General features: G+C 32.9%; 2 protein-coding genes across 4 annotated transcripts; one reads left to right on the plus strand and one right to left on the minus strand.

Moving 5' to 3' along the window:
- Nucleotides 1-11854, minus strand: LOC111639314 (peroxidase-like protein 3). Of its 3 annotated transcripts, XR_002759045.1 has the most exons (12): nt 11334-11853; nt 11024-11271; nt 6154-6354; nt 5941-6081; nt 5677-5787; nt 5135-5236; nt 4565-5052; nt 3335-3537; nt 3097-3266; nt 2313-2409; nt 2106-2248; nt 917-2025 (listed from the first exon to the last, which is right to left on the minus strand). XR_002759045.1 is itself a non-coding variant. In XM_023385167.1 (11 exons), exons 3-11 carry the CDS (start codon nt 6332-6334, stop codon nt 169-171), a joined length of 1515 nt encoding a protein of 504 aa, XP_023240935.1. In that variant the 5' UTR covers nt 6335-6354; nt 11024-11271; nt 11334-11854; the 3' UTR covers nt 1-168. The 3 variants fall into 3 exon arrangements, 2 of the variants coding, with proteins under 2 accessions (XP_023240935.1, XP_023240934.1); XM_023385167.1 differs by lacking the exons at nt 917-2025; nt 2106-2248 and adding an exon at nt 1-190 and having other exon boundaries at nt 11334-11854; XM_023385166.1 differs by having other exon boundaries at nt 941-2248.
- LOC111639316 (calmodulin-like) lies at nt 242-870 on the plus strand. The gene has a single exon (XM_023385168.1). The coding sequence runs from the start codon at nt 323-325 to the stop codon at nt 770-772; it is 450 nt and encodes a 149-aa protein (XP_023240936.1). The 5' UTR covers nt 242-322; the 3' UTR covers nt 773-870.
- Nucleotides 11855-26811: the final 14957 nt, after the last annotated feature.

The following is a 26811-nucleotide window of genomic DNA, read 5'->3' on the forward strand; positions in this document are numbered from 1 at the left end:
TTAGTCATATAAACGCAGTCAATTTGCATAATCCCTTTGGTGACCAAGTAGATAAAATCAATGGTCGCGGATTAGCGCCTGATCAACGGACTGGCAACGTGGGTTTTCCGGGTATTCTTCACATGCTTAACAACTAAATAGGGATCAGTTCCCCTTAAAAGTCTTCCATCATATACCAGTTTCAGATCGCCTATCAAACCAAAGAATAAAATCATCATAATTAATTTTAAGCAATTTCTTTATTGTTACGCTACAACAAAGTATCTATTGTCAGAGTTCACTCTAGTTTAGAAAGGCCCAGCATTTTTAATTTATAGTCGAAATGGCCAACGAATTGACAGAAGAACAAGTTGCTGAATTTAAAGAGGCCTTTTCACTCTTTGACAAAGAAGGAAGTGGGCAAATTACCACTAAAGAATTGGCCATGGTAATAAAATCTTTAGGCCTAAATCCGTCGGAGGCCGAACTGCAAGAAATGATAAAAGAAGTGGACAGTAAAGGCACGGGTATGGTTTACTTTCCCGAATTTTTGTCTCTGATGGCTAAAAATTTAAAAAATATCGAATGCGAAGATGAAATCATCGAAGCTTTCAGAGTGTTCGATAAAGATGGAAATGGTATCATCAAAGCTGATGAACTTCGCGATGCCATGCTCAATCTGGGTGAGAAGTTGTCTCCCGAAGAAGTGGAAGAGATGATACGTGAGGCTGATCCCGATAACGATGGCCTCATTAACTATGTGGAATTTGTCCATATGGCATCCAGAAAATAATACTATTCCATGCCTTGTTTTGGTTTTTATTAAAAATTATTTTTTCATTGAACAAAATTTATATATATCTAAATTGAATAAAATTTAGTTACTAAAAATGGCATTTAATTGAGTGAATGAAATTAAAAAATCTTCTGTAAGAAAAAAACCAAACTTTTTACACTGGGCAATTTTTTGACCGGTACTAAAATTTTCTGGCCAAAGTTCAAAACGTGGTGGCCGGATGATAGAGTTGTTAAGGTAGTAATCTACTCTTACTATGGGGAATTTGGGATCGAATCCGGACGGGTCGAAAAACACCAGGCAAGTCGGTCCTGTGCCTGATCAGCCGGCCGCACAAACTCATAATGGGCTTGTTGAAAAAGGATCCTCTTGGTGTTTACAAGACAAAGAGAGTTAAAAAATAAGCTGATGATAGTTTCGTGCACTGGCCAGATTTCGGGTTTTGGTCCTAATAAAGAGAATGTAAATACTGTATATATAAATCGGATTTCTGTATCGTTTGATTTAACGAATATTAATGAGCATGTATTCTACAAGGTCATCCTTAATTTTGCCACTTATGCAAGAACGTAACTTCAACGGGGTCGATAGCATAGATGAGCGGATTAACAAATTATATTACCACAATTCCACAAAATTTATTCGATTATCAACGCGTTTGCTCATTATGAACAAACCTGATTCACAATGATGTCTATCCCACAAATGTGGAATGCAACAGATGATCCTTATCTGTGTTCATTATAAGAGGACTCGCAACAGGATCGATCATATGAGTGAAAGCATGAAATAATGCCTTGAAGGAAGATGGAGAGCGATTACATAAGGCCCTCAGAGCCTCTCTAAGCCTTATTTTGATGGAAAGTTCTCGGTTTTAGCGTTTTTTCTTTCCTTCGTTCACAATTTTTTTTCCTGCTTCATAATTAAAATTTTATCATACAAATACTGGTTCAGGTCCCTATACCTCGACCCGAACTATGTACAGTTGTGTAAATTATAAGGTATAGATTAGTCATAAGTGGTTGACTGATATTTCAGGTGTAGGCCTATCATCTTATCGGCTCGAAAATGTGTTTAAAGATTTAAAAAGAAAGAACAGATTTTTTTTTCCCACACTAAGAAATAATTCTCAAAATTCATTCTATTTTAAATTTTATTTTCATATAACACGTCATTTTTTTTCTTTTCTTAACTTTCCGCTCTGTGGATACTAAAAGGGCCTCTTTTATCAAATCCGTTATGTGTTCCGCTATGTGTTCCGTTATGTGTTCCGTTATGTGTTCCGTTATGTGTTCCGCTATGTGTTCCGTTATGTGTTCCGTTATGTGTTCAGACTCTAAATATGCCAATTAAAAAATGTAGTGAATTAAATCATTATTTCGGGATTAATAATGAATCGCATTTCACCAATAGCTGAGGTTCATATTAGCTATTTCGTTGATATATTTACAAGTTGTGGGCTTATTGGTTAAACTGTAAAATAAAAAAAAATTTTTTTTTAATTTTTTAAATTAGGGAAAAATAAATAAATAATTACCTGTAAGTTAAAAATGCATTTGGGAGGATTACTTCTACATTAGTGTTTCTGCAAATTAGTGAAGCTACTGTAGTTTTTCTGATTTCACGTATTTGTTCTGGAATGAAAAGAAAAATAACATGTTTAACCTGTCTTTATGGTAGTCATTTCAATATAAATTTACCTATTCACTGTAAGATTTAACATTATGAAATTATATCTAATTTTCTGCAATTGCAGAGTAATTACAGATTAATTCTCTGATCAAACGTTAATGATTATTTTTAAATATATTTCGGTATCGTTGACGGTTTTAAAATTAATTACAAACATTTTATTAGTCAATTTTTTACATCATTCTCATGGCCATGTAGTAAGTGTCAATCTACTGCTGTGGTGGGCCCATCAGTGAGTAAGTCAATAAAACCACCAAACTCTGAAAGTACGTGGCATGTTGGGTCTGACCAATGGGCTAGTCGCTTGGAGGTTATTTGTTTCCTTCGCATGTCTAATAGCTACATATAGCTACATAGACGTCAGGAAATTTTCCATGGAAAGTCCTCCTGGAATGTTCTTCTATGGCAGTTCGCTCGTGCTACGTTGCCTTAATCCATAAAAGTAGCTGATCCATTTCAAATTGCACTGTCATCAATGGGCGTATACCCGATCATATAGCTTAAATATGCTGATATCACGCTTTAAACAATCAATGAGTCAATTTTTCTTACTTTCTGTCGTTGATATTTCTATATACTATGTCATAATATTTTGAAAATTAAATTATTAACTTTCATATACAACACACCTTGCGTGAAAGATCCCGGAGTTTTCGTATTTTCGTACCAGAATCGATCTCCAAATTTAAGTCTTCGAAACTGTTCCGCTATAATACATCCAAAAGTTGGTCCTACGATGCTACCTGGGACTGGTTTTTCACTTATCCCTCCTACAAACAATTCTACATCTCTATAATCTCTAATAAAAGTTATTCAGTTAGTAACGGAATTTTTATGAAATAATTTATCATATTTAATTAAACTTACTTATATATTGTTTTAATTTTATTTATTACATTGCTTTTCATAAACAACTCCATGTCGTCATAACTTGTTGCGGAAGAAAGATTGCATCTTCTTCTCCAAGAATTGTATGGAGCTAATCCATGATCTCTTCCTCTTAAAATATCGAAGGCTACCAAATCGTGTCCGGGGGAATTCTCAGAATTTGCAAACAAATAATGAGTAAGCTGCAATTTGATATATTATTAGAAATGCGAATAATTATACAAATTATCTTTTAAATTTCTTGTGTAATTTATTTGCTATTCACAAATAGCCCATTGCAACCCATTTCCCTCGATAATTTATTATGAATAACCTGTATGAATTTGGGTGTTGCTTTCCATACTGGACGACTCTGTTGTGAGTCAGGGCAGCATGAGTTAGCTTATAATGGTATAGTTATGGTCAGCCATATACCTCGCGTGTACTAAATCATTACAATGAAATGGGCAGAACGTCAGGTATTACAGTAATAGCATTGACTTCAGTTTATATGATTATAACTAACATCAATATTCAAACGTTATTTCAGCAACCTAATAGAGCTGTTTTTCCCCGAACTTCAATTTTTATTTAAAAACTTAAAAAATGTATATAAAATTTTAATACAAATCCAAACAAGAAGCTAAGTGAAGAAGTAGAATCAATATATTCTGACGTTTTTTATTGAATATATGCAATAGTGGACCCAAAAATCTTTAGAGAAGGTACAAAAAGGAAAAAAATATTCCTCACGAAATTTTTTACTACCTGAAGTACCTGGATTTACTCGGAAAAACTCTCAGAAGGACCCTTTACTGTGCTCTGCGCGCACCTTCTAATCCGCCACTGAATATACGTAAATGTTTTTCCCGTAAATTATGATTTAAACTGTTCTATATTCATATTTGCTTACACAAACAGTAAACCCAGCCACTAAAGCGATATAATTTTGCATCCCCATTTGCAGTTTCACCAATGACCGAATGATAAAACTAAAACCACTGAAACTGGTGGTTCGAGTCTCGCCAACCGGCTGGTCATACGAATTTTTTCAGGTTTTCACGTTTGTAACATCTAAATAGAGGCCGGTTTTCCATAGAAAGTCTTACCGGAAGGCATAACTATAAGCAAACAAACAAGTGTTAAATCATTATAGGTTATATCTTCTAATGCTTCAACACTGTTTGTTTTTAACATTTATATTAATAATAAAATTATTAATTCTCTTACTTCTTTTGTAAACACGTTATCAACTAAATTTGCCTCCTGTTGCATTAATCCAAGTAAAATATTATGAACGGGATCAATTGTACTGTTGCAAAAGTCATTGACGTTAAAGAAATCTGTTACTAGACGTCGGCCTGTACTTTTAGAGAATGCTTTTTTGACTCTTCGATTAACCATACTGTGACCAAATCGAAAAGCAGCTGTAGAAAAACTATTCAAGATGTTTGGCGATATTGAAGGATCATATTTGTAGTCCTTAGTTGGAACATATAACTCCTTGCTCTTCATTGTCTCATGGTCAAGAAGCAATGGTAAATATTCGTCGTATACTATATGCTGCATCATGGCTCCAATAATTTTTCTTACTTCTTGAAATAATATTTCTTTATTTGAAAATTTATCCTGTAATTTTTTCACCAATCTATTGTGTTCTCGAAGCCATAAAGTATGAATACCCATTAAGCCTGATGTCACTGATGCTCTTTGTTCTCCTAATGAATATACATATATTTTATTAATGTGTTATTTTACTGTTACGCTTGCATTAATTAATTAAAAAATATATATTATTACCTAATAGTAAGCATTTATTTTCACAGTTTGGAACAGAAGTTCTGCACGATGTTTCAGAACGAATGGGTATTTCGTATGTAGTCCTTTCAGATTTCAACATGGCTTAAAATTCAGAAAAGTTATAAAGTAACAAGCTGTTGTTCGAGAAAAATAAAGGTTTATTTTTAAATTGGCATATAATAACTTGTAACAAGAGGTATCACAAATGTCCCACATCGCCCTCATTCATTGATATATGTTACAATATGCCAATTTCAGAATAAAACTCGCTGTTCCAGGCCCTTCGTTATCTCACTTTTCCAATTTGGTGTATGATAATTTGAAGTAAGGCATGTCACTAAATGTTCCACAATGTCACTATTCCTAGATGGACTACATATTATCGTATGCCAATTTGAAAATAAATTATTTATCCTACGAAAACGACGGCTCATTACCTTATTTCTTCAAAATAAAAATATTATTTACAGCGATGTTTACTCATTTAATATTTTAATTAAAACTATTTATATTTAATTTTAAGAAAACACTCGTAAGTTTACCTCTATGTCCGTTTAAATCTCTAAGAAATCGTAGTTCTTCTACAGTGGTTCCATAAACATTTGAAGCATCTATAAAGGCTGTCAACTTGTTTAATTGTTCACGTTGAGATACTGTTTCAGAATAAAATATTTTATAGTTTAAAGCAAATTATTATTTCTGAAGGATGATTGTAAACTCTGAGTTATGCACACGAAGATAATCCGAAGAGGTTGAAATGGCCTTAAAATATATTCTCTATTTTAACTTATAACTTAGTAACTTACCTAGAGGATTATCAACTTTCTTCCTGAGAGAACTGACGGATCTCATAAAATTGAAACAATAATTACTATCAACGTAATTATTTTCAAATCTCATTGCTAATGGTATGCATTCTGGATGCTTGTTACCTTCGCAGCATCTCGCTATATAAAAATACGAAATGGTGAATTAATTATAGTCTACTTGGCTGTTTTCATGTAATTATAAAAGTTTACCTCCGAAGCCATTCGACGTGGAAAACGTAGAAGAAAATGTTAAATCGTGAGAGAGGAATTGTCCCCAATTGACAAACAATGAGTTATGAGAAATATATACATCAATTTTACTATCGTATTCGTCAGAAGTCAAAATACGACTAACCAGAAGAGGATTAGGTAAGTCTTCGCCATTTTTCATTTTTCTTACAGTATTTATATCTTAAATAAGATAATCCATATATAAGATTATGAGAATTTCAACAGAATTATATTTCTAATAAATTTCCTGAATAACGTGGATGTAGGCTTCAATAGTGGTTCTCAATGGATATGACAAGAACTTCTTCGAGAAGTTCGTGTCATACCGTGCTATAATATATCAAAAAGTAAACTTTGTAGCATCAAATAACACGAAGTAAAAGTAATTAAATAAAGTCCAGCAACGAGTTGTATAACTTTCCTGGCAAAGATAAAATTGTTTGTGGCGCCATCTGTTATGAGATTTTTTAAAACTTTTTATATTTTTAACTATTATAAAGTAGCAAAAAGTTTAATTTTTAGGGTAGAGATGAGTTTTGTAAAAAATTGTAAATACCAATAAAGAGTAATTTTTTCTTTTTAAATTCCGACCCACTGGACACATGACCATCTCTTTCTCCCCACCCCTTGACCTTAAACGCCAAAATTTAACAATATTGATTTCACTAATACAAAAAATTTTCCACATACAACATTATAAAAATAACTATAAAAAAACATTCATAATAATTAATGTTAAATTACTAGACACCGTAACCATACCTAAGTCAATTCTATACCCTATGTACACTGTGGATGTTATTTTAGACCTTATTTTATAACTAACATTGTAATATGAATTGTATTAATCCCATAATAGTTAAAAGAAAAAAAAATAAATATATACGACCGATGTAAAAGGGAGGTTAAGACACAGTTTAATGTAAAATATGGTTTCCTAGTGTATTAGATGTGCTTCCTTCCAGTCAAATTATTACTCTTATAATTGTTGCCATATACAAACAAATCAAATAGCAGTGGGAATTTTTTTTATCATCTTAGCAGACAATGTACTAAATTAAACGGAAAAATTATCATCATCATTATCAGAGCGAAACTTTTAAATATAAGATATGTTAAGTATAAAATATAGGATATATTATAACAGATGTACTGGTACAGTACAAAATGAGAAATAATCAAATGCATTATTTTCAACGAAGGCGAAAAATATGATAATTAAGATGAGATAATTGATATTTGAGTAATGCTTTTTTAATTGAATATTGTTATTATATAGTCTACCAAATAGTAGGCTATATAAAGTATGCTTACTAATTGGATATGGTATGAAAATATAATTGCTGTATTCAGAGCATAATGATCAATAATTATTTTAAAAGTATTTATAATATATAAATTTGTTTTTAATTTATAATACATAAATTGTTTCGAATAAAACTTATTTGTTATTATTTTAGACATTTTTAAATTAAAAATTTACAAGAATGAAATTTATTTACTAGTCAACAGTGCCCACAGGTAGAGAAAAAAAGATTTCTTTTTTCATTCTTAATTTTTCGAATAATATTGTATAAAGCAAAGGTCTTTCGTAAGAGTAAATTTATTTTAATAGTCGTTACAATCAATCAACTATAATCCGCAATTGACGTGATAACTCATACTTTGTTTGTATATGACAATGCCACACGTGGGAGATCTGCGGAGGGTGGATGCTTCCCGGTAGGATTTTTTTAATGCTAAACTGGAGCTTATTTATGTGTTATACATCAAAATCGGGGCCAATTCCCGTAGAAACTCTTCCTCGGAGGCGTCCTCATTTGTCAGATCGTCCACGTGTTGCATTCTCCTATTCAATCCATACCTCCATCCTGGAATAAAATCCTGAGAGCCCACTTATTACCCTTATAACTGGAGTAAATGTACAAAACTTTTTAAAATAAAATTTTGATTAGGGGAGATCGGGGCAAGATTGGCATGTTAAGCTTTACTTAAATTTTGTGTAATAAATACTGCTGTAAACTGAAAAAAAAGCTTTGCATATTGTCTATTGGAATGTTACCTTACTATAGAACTGGTTAAAATCAGTTTGGAAATAAAAATAATTAAAATAATTACAACTTTACAAGAAGAGAGAAATTGACGAAGTTGCCCCGGGTATAGGGGCAAGATCGGCAACTTCTCTCTTTTTGTAAAGTTGTAATTATTTTAATTATTTTTATTAAAGTTGCCCCTGGTATAGGGGCAACAGTAATGGGGCAAGATAGGCACGTATATAAAATTATGTTATTAACAATGTATAAGTTGGAATTCACTATTAAAACAAAGAAATACAAATCCAACACCCATTTAATATTATTACAACGAAATGCAAGTTCAAAGACATATATACATGAATAACAAATGCAAACATGTTTTCATTTATCATCTGTTTGATTTTTATCCTTTGCTTCTAATGTGGCTTTATGTTGCCGATCTTACCCCGCTAGTCATGATTTCGAAACATTAAGTACAACCCTGAGAACAGAATGCCAAGCCACGATCTGGCCACGTGAATAAGTTGAAGTTACATCCTTCTAACAGGAAAAGTAACTTTCGTTATCATGGAATTATAACAAAACCTGCCAATTCAATATAAATGGAAAAAAAATATTATATGGAATTGAACGAAAATGAAAATTTGCTTGATAATTCAACTACGCTTGTTGGAGAACAATAAAAACACTACACTCAACAAGCCACCAATAAAACTCAACTGCCTAACCTATAACCAAAGTCTCCTTTTAATTTGTTTTTTAAAAAAAGCGCTTGACAAACTTGCCCCGCATGACGAAGTTGCCCCGATCTCCCCTATATGATAGGTCGTTCCTGATTATAACAGGTGTTTCAATCAGTGTAATCAAAAATTTAATAGAATTACAATTTGTTAACGTTTTGAGATTGGAATTTTTAAATTTCTCTCAACGAATATATTCGGCAAATCAGACAACGCAATTTATCATTCTATCCTTTATTATATATTAATATATTTTATTACCCACACACGACTCGATTTTAAGTACGTTTGAACGAAACTATGAATCAGTAAAAAGCGTGAATAATGAGTTCGCATGTTTTTCGCTCGACTTAGCGTGACTCGCAGCCGTTTTCCTTAAGTAACATACCTCTATTGTGTAAATAGGCAAAGGGGAAGCATGCCAATCAGTGTAGAACGTAAAACTGTTAGAATCGTAATCATGTAGTTTTTTTCCTACTAATAATTAAATAATGATGATTTATATTATCAAACAATGTTCCTTCCATGAAGAAGGACAACCTCTTTGTTCCAAGTTCGAAAAAAAAAAGTATTGTCTACAAATTCTAAAAATCTAGCAACGAGTTGCCGTAACTTTCCCTGACAAACGTTAAAATTGAGTGGCACCATCTGTTATGATATTTTATTTTAAAAACTTTTTATATTATTAGTTATTATAAAATGACAAAAAGCTTTATTTTGAGGGTATAGATGAGTTTTATTTTTAAAAAAAATGCTAATAACCAGTAAAATCTTCATTAAGTTCGATCCTACTGGAGATATGACACGTGTTCCCTGTATCTTTCCTACTCACTTGACTTTTAACCACCAAAAATTAATAGCATTAATGCCCCTAATACACAAACCTCCTCTGCGAAATTTCAAAAATTTTCGACAAAAAGCTTCAAAATTTTCAAAATTAAGAGACAGATTTTCAAAAAGTGGAAAAAGATTAAAAAAAATTAAGCCCAGTATTGCAAACAAGAAGAGAACGTTGTTTAACTATGCGTGTAATTTAACAGAAGCTGACCATGTCTAGCCTACGGTGTGTCGTCAATATGTATAATGCTAAAACGTAAAGACTTAAGAAGGGAACGTTTCAAACGAATGTCTGAACAATCGTACAATCAATTTAATGTGAATAAATCATATCTATAAGATATATATTTATATTTGCTGATAGAACAGACCTTAATCTGTTTTGTCATAAACACTATGGATATTCGCCAAAAGCAATGACTCCTAATCTCGAAACCCACTAGTTGTATTGACGGAAAAGTTCTGCGTTTATAACGGAATCTATCTCGTTTGTTTTCAATGCTTTACTTTCTTAATAGCTACACGCTGTCTCTTAATTTCGAAGCCCAGGAATGTCGAGTGGATAAAACTACTGAAGACTAGTACTTGGTCGTGGGTTTGAGCCTCACCAACAGACTGGTGGGTTTTCTTTCAACAGACTGGTGGGTTTTCTTTACGTTGTAACATCTAAATCGGGGCCATTTTCGCATAGAAAGTCCTCCTGGAAGACATCTCCGTCGGCAAATCGCTCATGCGTTACGTTGCAATAAACATATAAAACCAAACCAAAACCTAGTTGCGAACTTTTTGTCACATATTATTAAGCTTGTTTCTTGAGTTTACTCTATTTCTTAATAAGTTGTTGTTAATTTCTGCAATCCTTCGCTTAAATAGAGATAAAGAGTGTGATCAAAACTCTCGGAAAACTCTATATGGCCAACCCTTTAGCGAGGCGCGAATCCACGATCAATGTTCCATGGTTTTATCCATTCGACCACTGGTGTATAATTCTGATTGAAAAAGGCGGGTCCCATTATGCGGGCGACCGGATAGTGACAAACGGGCCGATATATCCAAGGTTCTAATCGCCCACGAAAACTTCCTAGGTAATGCTCGCCTACATTCTATTCCAGATTCACAGAACGGTAGATTGATGCCCTAGCTCTTATCATTCAACCGCCTTATCGAAATGCATAAGAATCTATTGATATTAAGTAATAACAATAACAATTTTGAAATATTTGAAATATTTCTTACCATCTTCGTATGTTGCAGGAATTAATCTATTGAAAACTTCGTTAGTTTTACCTAAAAATGGCTTAAATATATTATTACAGGAACCGTCGATTGTTCTGAATTTAGATGAAAAATCGCAGTGCCTAAATTGAAATTGAATGTTCTTTGAAACACTCAAACCAAATTCTTCTAAGATTTTTCTGAAATTCTCGGCAGTAATTTCCGATATGTTGTTGAACTTCTCCGAAAATTCAGAGTTTTGTAGTAATCTAAAAATGGTTTTTAAATTAATAATAAAATACAGGTTTAAATCAGTAATAAAAGTACCTACTCGTCTATAACGTTAGCGAAATCAAATACTTTTGACGTGATCGCTAGAAGGGAATAATTTGGAGCGTGAAAGAATACTTCTATTATGTTGTCGGTTTGATGTAATTTACCTAAAAAAGCAGATTACATAATCATGTCTGTTTATAAACTAAAAAAACATTATAAATCTTTATAAGTAATAAACTATCAAACTTCAAAATTTCTGAAAAATATTTACATTGAAATATAGCCTACATTTAAATCTCCATCCTGTTCTCACTGAGTTTTTATCGTATCCATCAGGCCATCATGGTCCTTTCAAGGATTTATTTAGGTCTATAATGATAATGAATGAGTTGTGAGCGAGGTGGCAGGATATATCAGGATCAGCTCATGCGTGGTAATTTCTGAGCTGGCTAGAATTCAGTTTTCTTTTTTTAACTTTCCGTAATAATAGATTTTCTTGTAACCCTATGGGCATCAAGAAGATTTTTAACAAGCCCATTATGTCATGTCCACAATGGGGCAGCCAAGTGGTGAGGAAAAGATCCGACATATTCCGACGGTCCACCCGCGAAAATTCCTGAGGTTTTTGATCATTCTATCCCGGTTTCTCAGAGCGGTAGGCTGCCACCTCAACTCTTTCCGCCCTGTGGGCACTAAGAGGGCCTCTTTTAGCAAGCCCATTATGAGTTCGGCCAGGCCCACAATGGGTGGTGAGGAAAAGATCCGACATATCCCAACGGCCCACCCGCGAAAAATTCCTGAGGTTTTTGATCATTCTTTCCCGGTTTCTGAGCGGTAGGCTGCCACCTCAACCACTCAGCCATCTTCTCGTGAAATATCTACAGATCTCGTCACAAATCTTATAAGTGCAGGAAGAGTATCAAAAATTCTTATTTTTTAATTTGAATTGTTCAATAGCATATTACTAACACACCCTATTTTACCTGTTATCCTCTCACAACAGACAAAATTGAATCTTTATACGGACTATAATCTGGATAGTTGACACATCCAATCCATCTAATTTGAATCCTAATGGTGTTTCCTAAGAAATTCAGGATACAGTACAGTAGAGCCTCGATTATCCGACCCCGATCAACCGACCCCTCGGTTAACCGACCGTCGTAGTCGGCAAATTTCAAATGTCCGCTAGTGATGTGGCGCTACAATATTTGNTTTAATTGCATCAATGCCTCTTATATACTAGTTACCACGTCAAATTTCGATTTATTAATCTTTATTCCATCCTAAGATATGATATTAAACAAAATAGATATCAACACACACACATTTTATCCTTATCTTTATTATTTATTTATTTATTAGTTTATGAGGTCTCAAAACGAGATATTTTTTAAAAATTTAATTCGACTGAACACATTCGTAACGCATACAGTTTTTAATTTCTACGCTCATTACTCGTTCATCTATACCGGTACTTTGACACACTTAACAAATCATACTTCACATATTTGTCCGTTTTAAATGCCTTAATTTTACTCTTCTATGTCAATTACTGTATACTCTATACATCGTTACGTTCTATATCAATGCTATAGAACTAACGACTTCATTGTTCGTAAAGAAATTTTCCTAATTGCACAGTTTTAAATGACACGGGAAATACATGCACTGGATCATTATAAACCAACAAAGGAAACTGCATAATTTCACAGCAACAATATACATTTGTGTGGCTCCGGAAGTGGCCGGTACCACACATACAGAAAAATTAAATTTTGTTTTCTTGTGTAAAAGGAAAAAATAATAATTATATTTTGTAAAAACAAATAAAAAACAAAGGGAGAGGAAAATGGAAAATTTCATGTTTATAAAAGAGCATGTTTGAAGAAAATTCTTAGAAAAACGTACTTCTCAAATTAAGACAAAAGAATAATATAAATCCTAAGATCGAACATCTTCGATGAGGGATCGAATTGTCAGTCGGTGTTGACTCATCCCGCGATCTGTGTTCTGATCTCGAGACATTTCGTAACGAGTGGGGAACAATTGGAAAGCGGAGGTGAGTCGGAATCGACCTATCAAAATGTTCGATCTGGGACCCAAAACAAAACCTATCAAAATCCGAACTCGGGGGGGAGAGCTTCTCTCTCGTTCTTTTGATTATGCTACTCTTGCCTTTAAAGGATTATTCTCATTGCTGACTAAGTATCCTCTTCGAACTTCTTAGCTACGCCCGGGGCTGTCGACTCCTGAGAAAACATCGGAGAACTTTCCTCTTTGGACTTCGCCATCCGGAAAAAAGGGACCCAGAAGCCTCAGCCGCCCGTTAAAAGTGTATTATTATTGTAAGATACTTTATTTGTTACAATAAACCGGTAACTGTTTGTAACTGGAGAGAGTTGTCTCTGTGTCTAATGCTCTCACTCATGTCCGACACTACTCGGACATCCTGTCGATAAGCGCGGTTCGGCGACCTCACACATTATTATCGAGAATGAGAAGATAATTACGAATGTGGGAGATTCACCTTTCTCCGAAAGCCACATATATATGATTAAATTTTGGGCTTCTCTGCACGATACCAGACCAAATAGTTTTATTGGCATTCCTCTGGGCCTGTTCTTTTATATAACTTTGTATAGAAAGGTAATAATTAAACCGATCTTACTTTAAGCCCACTGGGACTGGTTCTAACTGATATATTTTGATGAATCTTGGTACATTGCTGGGAAACAAAAATTAGTTCAATAAAAAAAACTGCCACATCTTCGCCACTAAGCGAAGAAAGAATTTCCAAATCTCGAGTCGTAGAGTTGGATCGTATCTTAGAAACGAAACTACTCACAGGATGAACACGATAGCTTATTGAACACTTAACACACACTGAAGACGAGGTATACAAATGCATGTTCGCACAATTTACGTGACAACTTCGGTTCGTTAAGAAAATATTCCCTTATCGTCTAACGCAGTAGTGCGCAGACCGCGGGCATCACTTAATCGTTATTTGTACTTACAGCATTTTAAAAAACTTCTCTCTATCCTTAAAATTAGGCCGTTTTTCCTTTTCATTACAATTGGACTGCAATTTAAAAAATCTGTAGGTCTATAAATTCCCACTGTCGTCTGTCCGTCTGTCTTTCCTTGATCTCGAGAACGAAGTTAGATGGACGAAAGATGAGATAGATATGGAAATCTTTAGGAACAGCAAGCCCCGATTAATTATATATGAACTTCCGATGCATACCGGATGTTACGTTATTTTAGTTCAAGACTTTTCTCCTGAAAGTAGTTAATAGAAGACCAGCACGACTCTATTGTTAAAGGAAAAGTATGACGTACAGGATCAAGACACTACAGTACTAATTTGCAATTATTTTAAAAAGGGTCTATCGTGAATCCATCATTTTAATTGGTGACTAAAAATATTTTATTTTGCAAATATTTTAAGCGACTAAATTAAGTACGCTTCTAGCCCAAAATTAAATTAAATTAAATTTTGGGCTAGAAGCGTACTTAATTACAATTATTTGAATAATTTGAGTCTGTTTCCTTCTCATCTTGATGTGATAAGCCCTAATTATTGTAGCCGTATTCTGATAGGCGTTTGTGAGTGTCATAAGAAATGTAATTTCTCATGTCAAATATAGAAAACTATTTTATCCTAAATACTATTTCTCACTATACTAAATCAAGTAAAATTGTAATTGTTTATTAATTAACTTTAATTAAAGTTAATTAATAAACTATTTAAAAATATAGTTTGTCTTTGATCTGGATTTTGTATGTACAGTTCGTACGTACAAAATCCAGTAATCCGACACCCGCTGCGACGGACATCGATGTAATTTGTAAGATCTGAAGAATTCATCCGAGATTCACTAACATTTTGCTTTGATTACTGAAAAATCTGTAATATTACATGGTATCTCCAAAACATGCAGATCGCAATGATGCCAGCTTTTTCTGCTCTCACAATGATACCAATATGTCACTGGAAGTGTGCTGGAGAAGCCATTCCTAATGACAGAACATTGATGATTAGCCAAATTTTCTAAATGTATCAATGCCCCAAAACTCCATTTGCTGTTCATTCTCACAATATGGCAACCGATCTTCTCTTTCTCATATGTGAATTCTGGGTATATTTAAATATAATTATTTTTATTTATCTTTCTCGATGGAATAAAAATTTTGTTTCCAAATTGCAAAATTCTTAAATCGCCATTTTAAAAAGATGAGGAAAACTTGCACTCGCTTTCAAGAAAATAAATAACGCGTTTTTATTTTTTACCCGTGAAAGAGAGTTAGGTAAACGTTAGAATTTGTAAGACACAATACCTCTCTATCTTCCCAGCCCCTCGACCTTTACCCACCAAAATTTAATAGCGCCATTATTCCCTTATACTCAAGCTATCATGCCACATTTTGGCTTCTTAATATTTAACTCATCTTGAGATATTAAACGAAATAGATGCCAACACGAACACATTTTTGTGGATTTTTTCCCCAATTTTTTGACATATTTTTGGGTTCAGAGGTCTCAAAACGCGGAGATTTGCAAAAACCCGGAGGATCAAATTTGATACGATTTCAAAATATTACTTTCCCAAGTTATCTATACATAACAACTGGGAAAGTAAAATTAAAAGAAGAAAAAAATGAATAAAAATTTAAAAATGAAGAGAAGAAAGTGTACAATGTACTGTACTTAAAACACAGACATTAAGTAAATTTTTATAATTATGATTATTTCATTGCATTTATTTATTTGTTTGTTAAAATATAGTTTGATTTGTCGATACTAGATGGTGCTAAAGATTTTTAAAAATACAGTAGTGACTAGTGTCTATCATATGAGTTTACTAGTGTCTAAAATTAAGTGTACACTTGTGATTAAATCTCGAGATTACTTCATGCCGTTGTCCGTTTGAGAGTAATAACAGTCACAAAAAAATTATCAGATACTTGAACACCAGAAATTAATCTCAGTTCTCTTAAACTTGAGATGAAATTAATTGAAATATGAGACTATCGTGGACAAGGTAGGACCGCCGCTAGCAACCGCGGGGCCCTCTTAAAAATATACATGAGACAAATCTATGGAGACACCTGAGTAGATGTGCTACTTGAGAATTCTGTAATCTCGGTAACAACTCATAGCAAGTCCTCCCAGGACAGTCTTGCAAGTAGAGGAAAAAGATGAGGCCTAAGGCCTCGCAAATTTAATAGTGTATTTTAATAGTAACGTCATGAAATTAGTAATTATTGAAAATATAATTGTACGGTATCTGTTGCATTTCCAGACAATCGTTTTTAAAGCTAAAATTGATCAAGAACTATCTTCGATCAACAATGTATCAAGAGGAATCGCGTCCATCGAAAGAGATATTAATTATTTTTAATTAGCGTCGTGTCTCCTACCGTACGATAGGACTACCTTATACTTTTGTTGATGGAAGTAGTCGCTTATGTAAATCCGAAAGCAGCTCGGGAAATTATTTTTAGAAAATTTACAAACGTATTACGCTGTCGATAGTAAAAGATGCTGCGAAAGAACAAACCTACTCCTACAGAATTATGATAAGCTATTATGAACAGAAATATATGTAAATTCTATAGGCACTTCACATCACTTGCAAAAAAATTGAATAAATAGAGTGGTTGAAGCCTAAGTTTTAAACGCGAAAACGTGTACGTCGGACGTTCAGCACCGCTTTCCTGTAAGCCTAGAAGTTTGACAATGGTGTTTGGAATGTCGAGCATGATTCCACTGACTATCCAAACACCATTGTCAAACTTCTAGGCTTACAGGAAAGCGGTGCTGAACGTCCGACGTACACGTTTTCGCGTTTAAAAAACTTCGGCCTCAACCTCGGTATTAAATAATTTTTGGATTAAAATCGCCTTTTTTACAATATTATTCATAAATGCTTGAATAATCATTAATAAAATTTTTTAATAATAAAAACATTATAATACGTAATAATTTTAACCCCAAACAGAAAAAAATGAAGAAGTTTAAGTAGAACTTCTAATCGCCATACTAAACGTAGCGAACGCCATTGTCAACCTTCTAGAATTGCCAGATGGCGGCGCCCGACGTCCGACGTTCACGTTTTGGGCTGAAAACGCCGGCCGCAACTTCTCTATGTTGCAGAACCGGAATTTTCCCCTGTAATTGAGGAATTCATAAATGTTAAAAACAGTAGTAGTTTTGCAGGTGAATTTCTGTACACCTATAAAATTTTTCAATTCATTCTAAAACTGTCGTACGCATTTTTATTAGTTTATCGTGTGTTCTATTGTTTTATTCTGTATTTAAAATATTTATATTATTGTAGACCTAAGTACATTCACTCTCTACCGCCATCGCTCTTTTAATAGGCTTCAAAAATAAATTTTGTCTAACTTGTAAGACCTCACGAATGGCTGAGCAGTTAAGATAGCAGCCTACTGCTCATGAGATTTGGAATCGGATCCAGACGGGTCGAAAAATCCGTGGAATTTTTCGGAATATGTCGGGTCCCGTCTCTCATTACCCCATTGTGGACCTGGCCGAACCCATAATGGGCATGCTAAAAAGGTTTTTTTAGCATCTAGAGGACGGAAAATGTTTTTAATTAAAAATGGCCTTACAAATCCTAGGGCCACCGCCGAGTCCTCAATAGTGTCCGCCTGCGACTTGAGAACCGTGACTCATTCTCTAGACAGTTTGTCTCAAGTGTTACGTATCCTAACATACTAATATCTAGCATTGTAGCATTAAACTGTAACGTGTAAGATGCTCTTCCTCTCCATTAAATAAAATTAAATTTAGAAGCATAAGGCCTTACGTAGTGCTTCGTAGTATTGGTCTTAAACTGTATCTTGTCTACTTTTTTTACTGTAATTTTAGTATTAAATTATAATATACAGTTGAACCAGTCTATCTCGAATCTCAGGAGAACGAGAAAAAATTCGAGATAGACAGGCTTCGAGATATAGAGGTTCCTACACAGTAAACAGCATTAGGTTTGATTAGAAGTGCGGTATTTTATTAATACAACAGAAAGTGCAGTTATTACCTGTATTAGATATAAATAAAACATTTTGGGAGAAAAGTATAGAGATAAACATGGAAAATATATTAAATTTAGGCTGAAAATGCGGGGGGAAAATAATTCCGAATAGATAGCTTCAACTGTAATTAATTTTAAAAAGATGTTTAAAAAATAATAAAAATAAATTTTGATTTATAAAATAAATTTAAATTATTTTTTAGTTTAAAAAATATAACGTTAAAATGAGATTTTATTTTGTTTATTTTGAATAATTTAAAATGGTATTGCCATTTTGAAACTATTCTACACGATTAGAAATCCATTTTGAATAATAAACTCTAAACTGACAACTTTAATTGATACATTGTAAATGTCAAGGGTGACTTTGATCAATTTATTTTCATTAAAGTTATAGAATATGCATAATAAAGTGGACATATAATGAATTATGAATTATTTAAATAGTTTACTGTTGGCTAAACACTGAATAAAATGAAACTATATTATGTGATATTTAATGTTTTCGGATATTCAAGAGATATAAATAATTCATAATTTAAATGGACAGTTATGAGAAGGAGAATAGGAAGAGGAAAGGAAGATTAGGAGGAGGAGCGGGAGGAGGAAAAGAAGAAGACGATATAGAAGAGGAGGATAGGAAAAGGAAGAGGAAAAGACGATATAGAAGAGGAGGATAGGAAAAGGAAGAAGAGAAGAAGACGAAAATGAGGAGGAGAAATAGAAAAAGAAGAGGAGGAGGAGCAGATGAGAAAGAAGTGACTGTGGAGAGAAGAAGAGAAAGAAGGGGTGGAGAAGGAAGAAAATAGAAGAGTAGAAGGAAGAGAAGAAAAAAAAATAATGGCTAATTATAACCATTTCAATATATGTAAATTTATTTTTGCATTAATGAAATCTGATAAATTTACTCTTAATTAATTACAATAATATCGAACGAAAATATAAAATTAACTCTTAAGACATTACGAATATTTATGAAGATAAACGATTTAATTAAATGGGTAATTAAACAAATCATGTAAATTTACACTTTTGTAATTATCTTAATAACAATTTCAATTATTAAATTTGTTTTAAATTCAAGTAAAATGATATCAAATTGATAACTAATTGGATAATTTACAAACTATGTAAAGAAACGTTCGTGATTATTACTACTTGTAACTTCTTAATCAATTTTAATTAATATTATAATTATAGGAATATAAATAAGAAATTTATTCAAATTATCAAATTTTTCACATTTTCAATATTGGAATTTCCAATTATTTACATCTTGAATCAATATTTTGGAACGTGAATTGTCGACGTTTTCAATCTGTAATCGATGGTTTAAGAATTTCCATTGCGATTTTAATGACAAATTTTAAGAATTAATATTAAAATATTCCATTTTTATTTTATTTACAATAAAATTTAAACAAATATTAACAGATCTTTATCAGGATTTATTTTTTTTATGTAAATAAGACTCGAAAATCTTTCATGATTCGAAATGTGTCTCATCAGTGTGTAAACGGGATGAGGAGGATATTGTTTCTTGTGTTTTCAAGATCTTTTTTCGTACTTGAAAACTGCCTTCTTAGTGCCCACGGGGTGAAGTAAAAACAATGAAACGAGAAATTATTTATCGGGACATTATCACAATGCCGTGCTGCAATTTTTAATAATCTTTTAATTTAAAACTAAATTATCTGACTTCTGGTCCATAATGGAAGTTCCTACGAAGTTAATCGGGGCCTCTGGCCCACAAGCTTTCCACATCTGGTCTCGATTTTCATCTATCTAACTCCATTCTCGAGATGGAGATTGAGGGTAATCACGTGTCATATCTCTGGAGTGGTGTCGAACTTAATGAACATTTTACTTGTTGTTAGCATTTAAAGTTTCCCCCTCATAAAACTATTATCTGCCCTTAAAATTAAGCATTTTACCATTTTATAATAATTAAAAATACAAAAAGATTTTAATAATAGTAAAATATTATAACAGATGGCGGCACACACGGAGCTTTAGTTGTTGCCGTGAAAGTTGATCAACTCCTTTCTGGACTTTCTGATATTTAAATCAGTTATAAAAAAGCTGTCATTATATCTATTTTAAATGTTTATTATTAATATTATTATTATCATCATTATTAATTAAACTGTATTTTTATTTATTTTTTATCGTATATTTTTTTTCATTATTTTTACCTTTCGATAGCAGCAAAATGCTGTTAGTGTTATGAGGTGAGGTGCTTTTCGATGGAGGTTTTTTCACTCTCTTCACGTTATGGACACTATGAAAAATTTTCTTTTATTAATCTTATTTTGGATTGTGAGGGACAGGGTCCGACATATCTGGAAGGAACACCCTTTCCGAAAAGTTCCTGGAAATTTTTTAACCTGTTCGGATTAGACCCTGCGTCACCCAGAGCGATTTGCTGACATTTTGACCGCTCTGCATCCGGCTATAATTTGGATGGGGTGGTAAAACAAATCAAGCGTTTATCTTAAATTGTATTAATGCTGTAGGATTCCAACAAATGCTAGATTTACACTTAATACCATTTACGGAAAAAATCTCTGTAAAGATTTTCAATTTCGACAAGATAATGCAAAGTTAAATTGGGGGTGGTTTTTTTTTGTAAATTGTATGCATATTATGGACTTGCCGTATGTTCTGATCTTCATCTAATAGAAAACACGTTTGGTATTATAAAGCAGTATAAAAAGTGAGTTTTTTAATCGACACTTCTACATTATCGAATATCGATTCTTTCATAATTATAATGCCACAACCGATTACTGAATCCGTTCGAATGTTAATTATTGCAATTAGACGGAACGGAATGAAGGTTACAGATATTTCAAATGTTTTTAAAGTATCGGAGAAAGCAGTTTTCAAGATTTGTAATCAGTATGCAGANGAAAAATTCGTTATCAGAAATCGCGGCCGCCGTTTCGTGCGCTGCTCCACGACGAAAACAAGCTTGAGCAACGGCGTAGTCGAACGGTGCACACTCGGTAAGTAATCCTACAATTTTTTGTTTATAGCATAGTTTATACGGATTATTCCCAAAAAATTATACGTGTTTTGGAAATGTTGAGTGGAATTAGTCTAGAATCGGTTAATTTTATAGAAGAAAACCTTTCAAACAGCCTTAGTCCGTAAACTTCACACGTGTCGGGCTGCGATTGGCTCATGTATTTAATGATTCCTACAACGTAAAATTCGATTAACGTGGAACGTATTTAAGCGTTATAGGAGGTTCTACTGTATATTATCGTATTACTATATTAATACCACGTTGCATCATATTCTACGTTATCTAAAGGTATTTCGAGGTTACATCGTAAGTATTCATTAAGCACCCTCCAAGTTCTGTTTCACTGTTTAAATGCCTTTAAAAAACTATCACACCGCAGATTGAGTCGGAAAAAGTTGAGTGCCATTTCCCACTTTATCAGGAAATGTTATAGGTTCACACTCGAGACATTCATGTTGCACCTCTACTGATTCCAGGGCAGGATCTTGGAGAGTAATCACAGACTCTGATGCTAGACCTTTTTGCTTCTCCCTTCGTGCACTTGAAAATACATAAATTGATTTTCTAGACTCTAATTAAGATTTTATTATACAGATTCGGGTTCGGACTCTAAGATGTAATCCCAGCTTCTCTTTCTCATCAATCCTGCCAATCGATTCAGACATTTAATGAGTTACCATTACCATTACCATTACCGTTCCTCGCCATTTGTGAGTTTGGTGGTACTCACGATCATTCCTGATTTAGAATCAGGAACGGTAGCTGTTACAGGAAACTGGAATGGAAATTTTTTGACAAGTGTGTATAAATCATGAACAGAAATTAAGCACCCGACTGTATACTCTGTCTACTTTCTCATTCACTTACCAGGAGTTGAGTCGTCCTGGAAATTTCTGATGTTCTTCCTCTCCTATTACATTTGTGCACGTGCTTTAACTGGACAAAAGTAAGTGGCCTTCACGCCTTAGGTGATTTTACCAGGAGTATGCGAACCCGTTGTGTTTTTCCTACCTCATACAGTGTTAAAACCTATTTACCATGAAACTTATTTTCTATATTTTATATTTATTTTTGAAGACATTCTGTATATTTATTGTATTTTAGGAAGATAAAATCATGTTTTACATAAAGTTTATTTTTTTATTCTCTTAAAATTTAAAAAGCATTCTCACACCTCCCCCATGAAAAATTCGTTAAAATTTTTTTAACGGATAGAACTGCCATTTTTTCACGTGTATTTTAACCTAACTTTAGTTTAGATTAAGCAATTAGGGGGAAAATATTCATCTGTGCCCATTCATAAGTATAAAAGATTTTGGTCTAGATTAGGGATTTATAACAGGAAAGAAATGCATAATTATAGTCTACATTTAAATTTAATATCGGTAGTTTGTTATTAGAGATAATATTTTAAGAAAAACTCAGTTTTCAATGGAAAGAAGAGAGCAACATTGTTACTAGACTTTCCTGGCATTCTTTATTTGTTTTCACCTCTAATAATTGCTACCATTACCTTTAAGTCTTCAGATTGGTTCGGGAGATATTAAAGAGTTGAGGTCATATCTCCCGAACCAATGGTCTGATTTTCCTGAAAATTTCTAAAAACATTTTCTCCTAATACACAAACCATCCTGCAGAATTTCAGAAATTTTCGACAAAAGACACGATGGCCTCTCTCTCCTCTTATTCTGAACATTTTCTGTCATTTACTGCATTATTTATCAGTATCTTAAGCTTAAAAAATAATGCAGAATGAAGAAATTTAATTAATTAAAGCACAGCCTCAAGTAGAAATTAATTTATTTAATTAATTTTCAGAAGATTTATAAACAAAATTGAGACTGATCTTCAAAGCGAACAAGAGAAAAATATAGATTGATATAAAGATTCATTTCTTTATTTTATTTAAAATACAGTATTTCTAATTTTAATTATTCGAATTTCAAAATATAATAAGTATTTATAAAGGTTTCAGTTTAATATATAGTATATACATTTTTTTTTTATAATTTTTAACAAAACTGTTAAGGATCACATATACGGAAATGGAGGATGAGAAGTTCAAGGATAAGATCTTACAAGAAATCAACAGAAGTTCAAGGTTCTCAAGTACATCATTAGATAGATGATTATATAACTCTTCCTATAAGTGATTTAATTATCGTTTATTGAAATTTATATACACAAGTTATTTTTGTTGTTACATAATTAAATGTGATTATTTTTCGATATTTCAGCATAAAGAGATAACATCAAATCTGATTTTTGTATGCAACTGTGTGCAAAATGTTTATGTAATGTGTTATTTCCGGGATCGCATTAACTTATAGGCATACTCCAATATGACATGGGTCTCGCCTTCATAGATCCTCAACTCACTGCCCATAAGTTATTCTGTATTGTAAAGAGCGTGAACAAACAAATTGGAAGCATATAGCGTACGCTAGTACAAAATGTACTGTACAGTAGTATCGACAACTTTCGGATCGAATATAACTTATGGGATTTTGGGAAAATACAAAACAAAACTCCGGTGATCGGGCGCTTATAATAATCCGCCACCACTCTGGCCCCGTAGATGCCAGATTAATGTACTTCATTACATTGGTTCATTTGTGGGCGATCTGCTGAGGGGAATGCCTCCCGGGAGGACTTTCTATCAGAAACTGGACCCTATTTAGGTGTTATATAACATAAAAATTATCTTCATCGTTAGTAATTCAGTACAAGAAATGGTTAAGTAGCAGAAGTCCATCATGTGGATTTCTACTTGATTAATCACAATTTTCCATCTTTTCCTGCCTTTTTAGGTCTCATAAATTCCTCATTTCATACAGTTTAATTCCAATATTTCATTTTATTTATTTATTTTTATATATTTTTACTGCAGAAAAACAAAACTTTATCTTCCATAATCGAAATAAAATCCCTGCAATATAATTACATTCTGAACTCTGTTTTTACTCCTACGTCAAAATAAATAAATCAATTTTAGTTTTGAAAGATTACACGACTGGATTCTGATGTCAAGAGACGTTTTCTTTTGTATTTATTATCGTGCCTTTAATTAATTGCTATTATTTTTAAAGCAATATCACAATTATCCTGCTCTTAATATTATTATAGTGGATACATAATGAGGATGAGTGATGATCGACTGCTGAAACAAGTGCTCAAATGGATTCCCAATGGCAAGAGGAGGGGAAGACAAAAGAATACTTTCAAGAGAATCAGTTAAAAAGTTTTCAAGGAATATTTTATTTGAAAATTGACGCAGATTTTTCGCTGTATATGTACTAAATCATTCACTATATGTACAATCCACTGTATATTCGAATAATCGCTCCTTTTAAAAACGGCCGTTATCGGAGGTTTGACTGTATACATATAATAAATGTAGACTCAATATAATAATCATCCGATATAGTGAACCTCAGATACAATGAATAATTTTGTAATCGTTCCTCAACTTTGTGAATGTAGCGAGCGAACTCTTGACATAGCGAGAATTTAGCTGATTTGTGAGTCCTTTGAGAGTTCTATATCGCGAATACACTGCAAATATATAGAATATATATCATATAACAAAATATAAATTAAATTTTATTAATTATTAAACGATAATTTATTTCACAAGATTCGAATCATAACTAAGTATATATTTTAATATTTAAAATAAGATCCTAATATCACTTGTCCATACGTCAAAAAAAATTATAATAATATTAGTGTCTCACGTTGATAATAACATATAATAAATCTTTAATGAATGATTTTAAAAAAGAAGTTATTTATTTAAATTCACGACAGGTGTTACTGGAAAGCAGAGAGACACGAAAATGACTCACGTGAGAGCTGTTGAATTACATTTGTGTCAACTCTCTCCCTCCCTCTCCCTCCCCCAACAAAAGGATAAAAGGAATAAACATTATTCCAGTCGCGCATTTTTCTAACTTGTCTGTTGAAAAATACATGACTAATATTTACGTGGAGATTTAATGCTGAAATTCGCATCTGTGTTGATAAGAACTGACATTATAAATTCCCAAAGTGTGAATGCATTCTTTAGTTACTGTTCTTCTTTCGTTCAATACGTAAATATTACATTTATAATATTTTCACTTTTTTTAATAACTGAAAATAATACGTTTAGATTTATGTGGTGGACAGTAGAGAGAACCTCCCAACTTTGTGAATGGCTCGGGCCTCATCTCATCACTATCGGGCCCTAGATTGTAATTCTACTACCCGAGCATATGGAAGGGTCCGGGACAGAATCCGTTTAATAAAATTTTAATTATAAAGTTTAGAAAGTAAATTTATGTGATTTTAAGCGGATAAAAACAGGATATATAAATGTAATAAGCGTAGAGTGTCATGTCGAAAGCGTGTTTGTTTATATACGGCAACGAGACACGTGGACGATCTGCCGAGGAAGGAACGACTTTTTATAGGAAAGTGGACCCCTATTTAGCTGTTATAAACGTGAATAAAACCGGAAAATTCCACACGATCTAACGATCAGCGTTTAGCGGTTTTTGTCGAAAGAGTGCCCATCAGTGGCTTAGTGAATGACATTACTGAACGTTGGTTGTGTTTAGTCGCGGGTTCATGCCTCACCAACGGGTTATCAGCATCGATTTTTCCGCGGATTTTTATGTGTAATCGCGAAATAGAGACCAGTTTCTTATATAAAGTTTCCCCATGGCAGATCGCCCACGGTGTTACGTTGTCTTATTCAATCCATCCATCTACGTCAAAGGAAGGACAGGAGGACACTGGACACCCCAGCCACAGCTTATGTACTGTTTTCCACTACATATTAATTATTGAAAGTAGATTATTTATTTATTTATCTCTATTATATTTTACAAATATAAAATGTAGTCATAGAGGACCACTGAATACCGATCGCTGTGATGATTTAAACATAAAGATATAGTAAACCCCGATATAATGAACTCTCAAGGGATTAAACCATTCACTATATCGAGAGTCCACTGTAATTCGAATTATATACGATAAGATTTTTATTTATAAGTTAATAATAAAAATAATAAAAAATTTCATATTTTACGAATATTTTAAATAGTTAAAAATAACCTTTAATATAATAGCCTATTTAAATAATATATTTTATAATTATTATTCAGTAACTTCTTTTTATATATTTATAGAAAGAAAATTAATATAAATTGTTGATCTTTTTCCAGATAAATTATTATTATTTTGTATTATAAACAGGGCTGTGGAGTCGGAGTCGGAGTTGTGGAGTTTTGGTATTTTATCCGGAGTCGGAGTCGTCAAAAAATCCGCCGACTCCGACTTCTTTTTACTTCCCAACTTCTTATGTGTATAAAACGGAAAAGTATTGGAATTGTGTCAAATTGACCCTCCAGGATTTTTTTGCAAACGTTTGGAGACTGCTCGAACCCCTC

This window comes from Centruroides sculpturatus, unplaced genomic scaffold (genome assembly GCF_000671375.1).
Source record: "Centruroides sculpturatus isolate CEXI.00-Female unplaced genomic scaffold, Cexi_2.0 scaffold1174, whole genome shotgun sequence".
NCBI classification, from domain to species: Eukaryota; Metazoa; Arthropoda; class Arachnida; order Scorpiones; family Buthidae; genus Centruroides; species Centruroides sculpturatus.

What these genes read in the sequence shown, in the direction of transcription:
- LOC111639314 (XM_023385166.1), bottom strand. Translation starts at nt 6,334, where the DNA reads ATGAAAAATGGCGAAGACTTACCTAATCCTCTTCTGGTTAGTCGTATT. An exon ending in AGATTTAAACGGACATAGAG is followed by an intron (nt 5,237 to 5,676) that starts GTAAACTTACGA and finishes CTGAATTTTAAG; the next exon opens with CCATGTTGAAATCTGAAAGG. An exon ending in AATGCATTTTTAACTTACAG is followed by an intron (nt 2,249 to 2,312) that starts GTAATTATTTAT and finishes TTTATTTTACAG; the next exon opens with TTTAACCAATAAGCCCACAA.
- LOC111639316 (XM_023385168.1), top strand. Translation starts at nt 323, where the DNA reads ATGGCCAACGAATTGACAGAAGAACAAGTTGCTGAATTTAAAGAGGCC.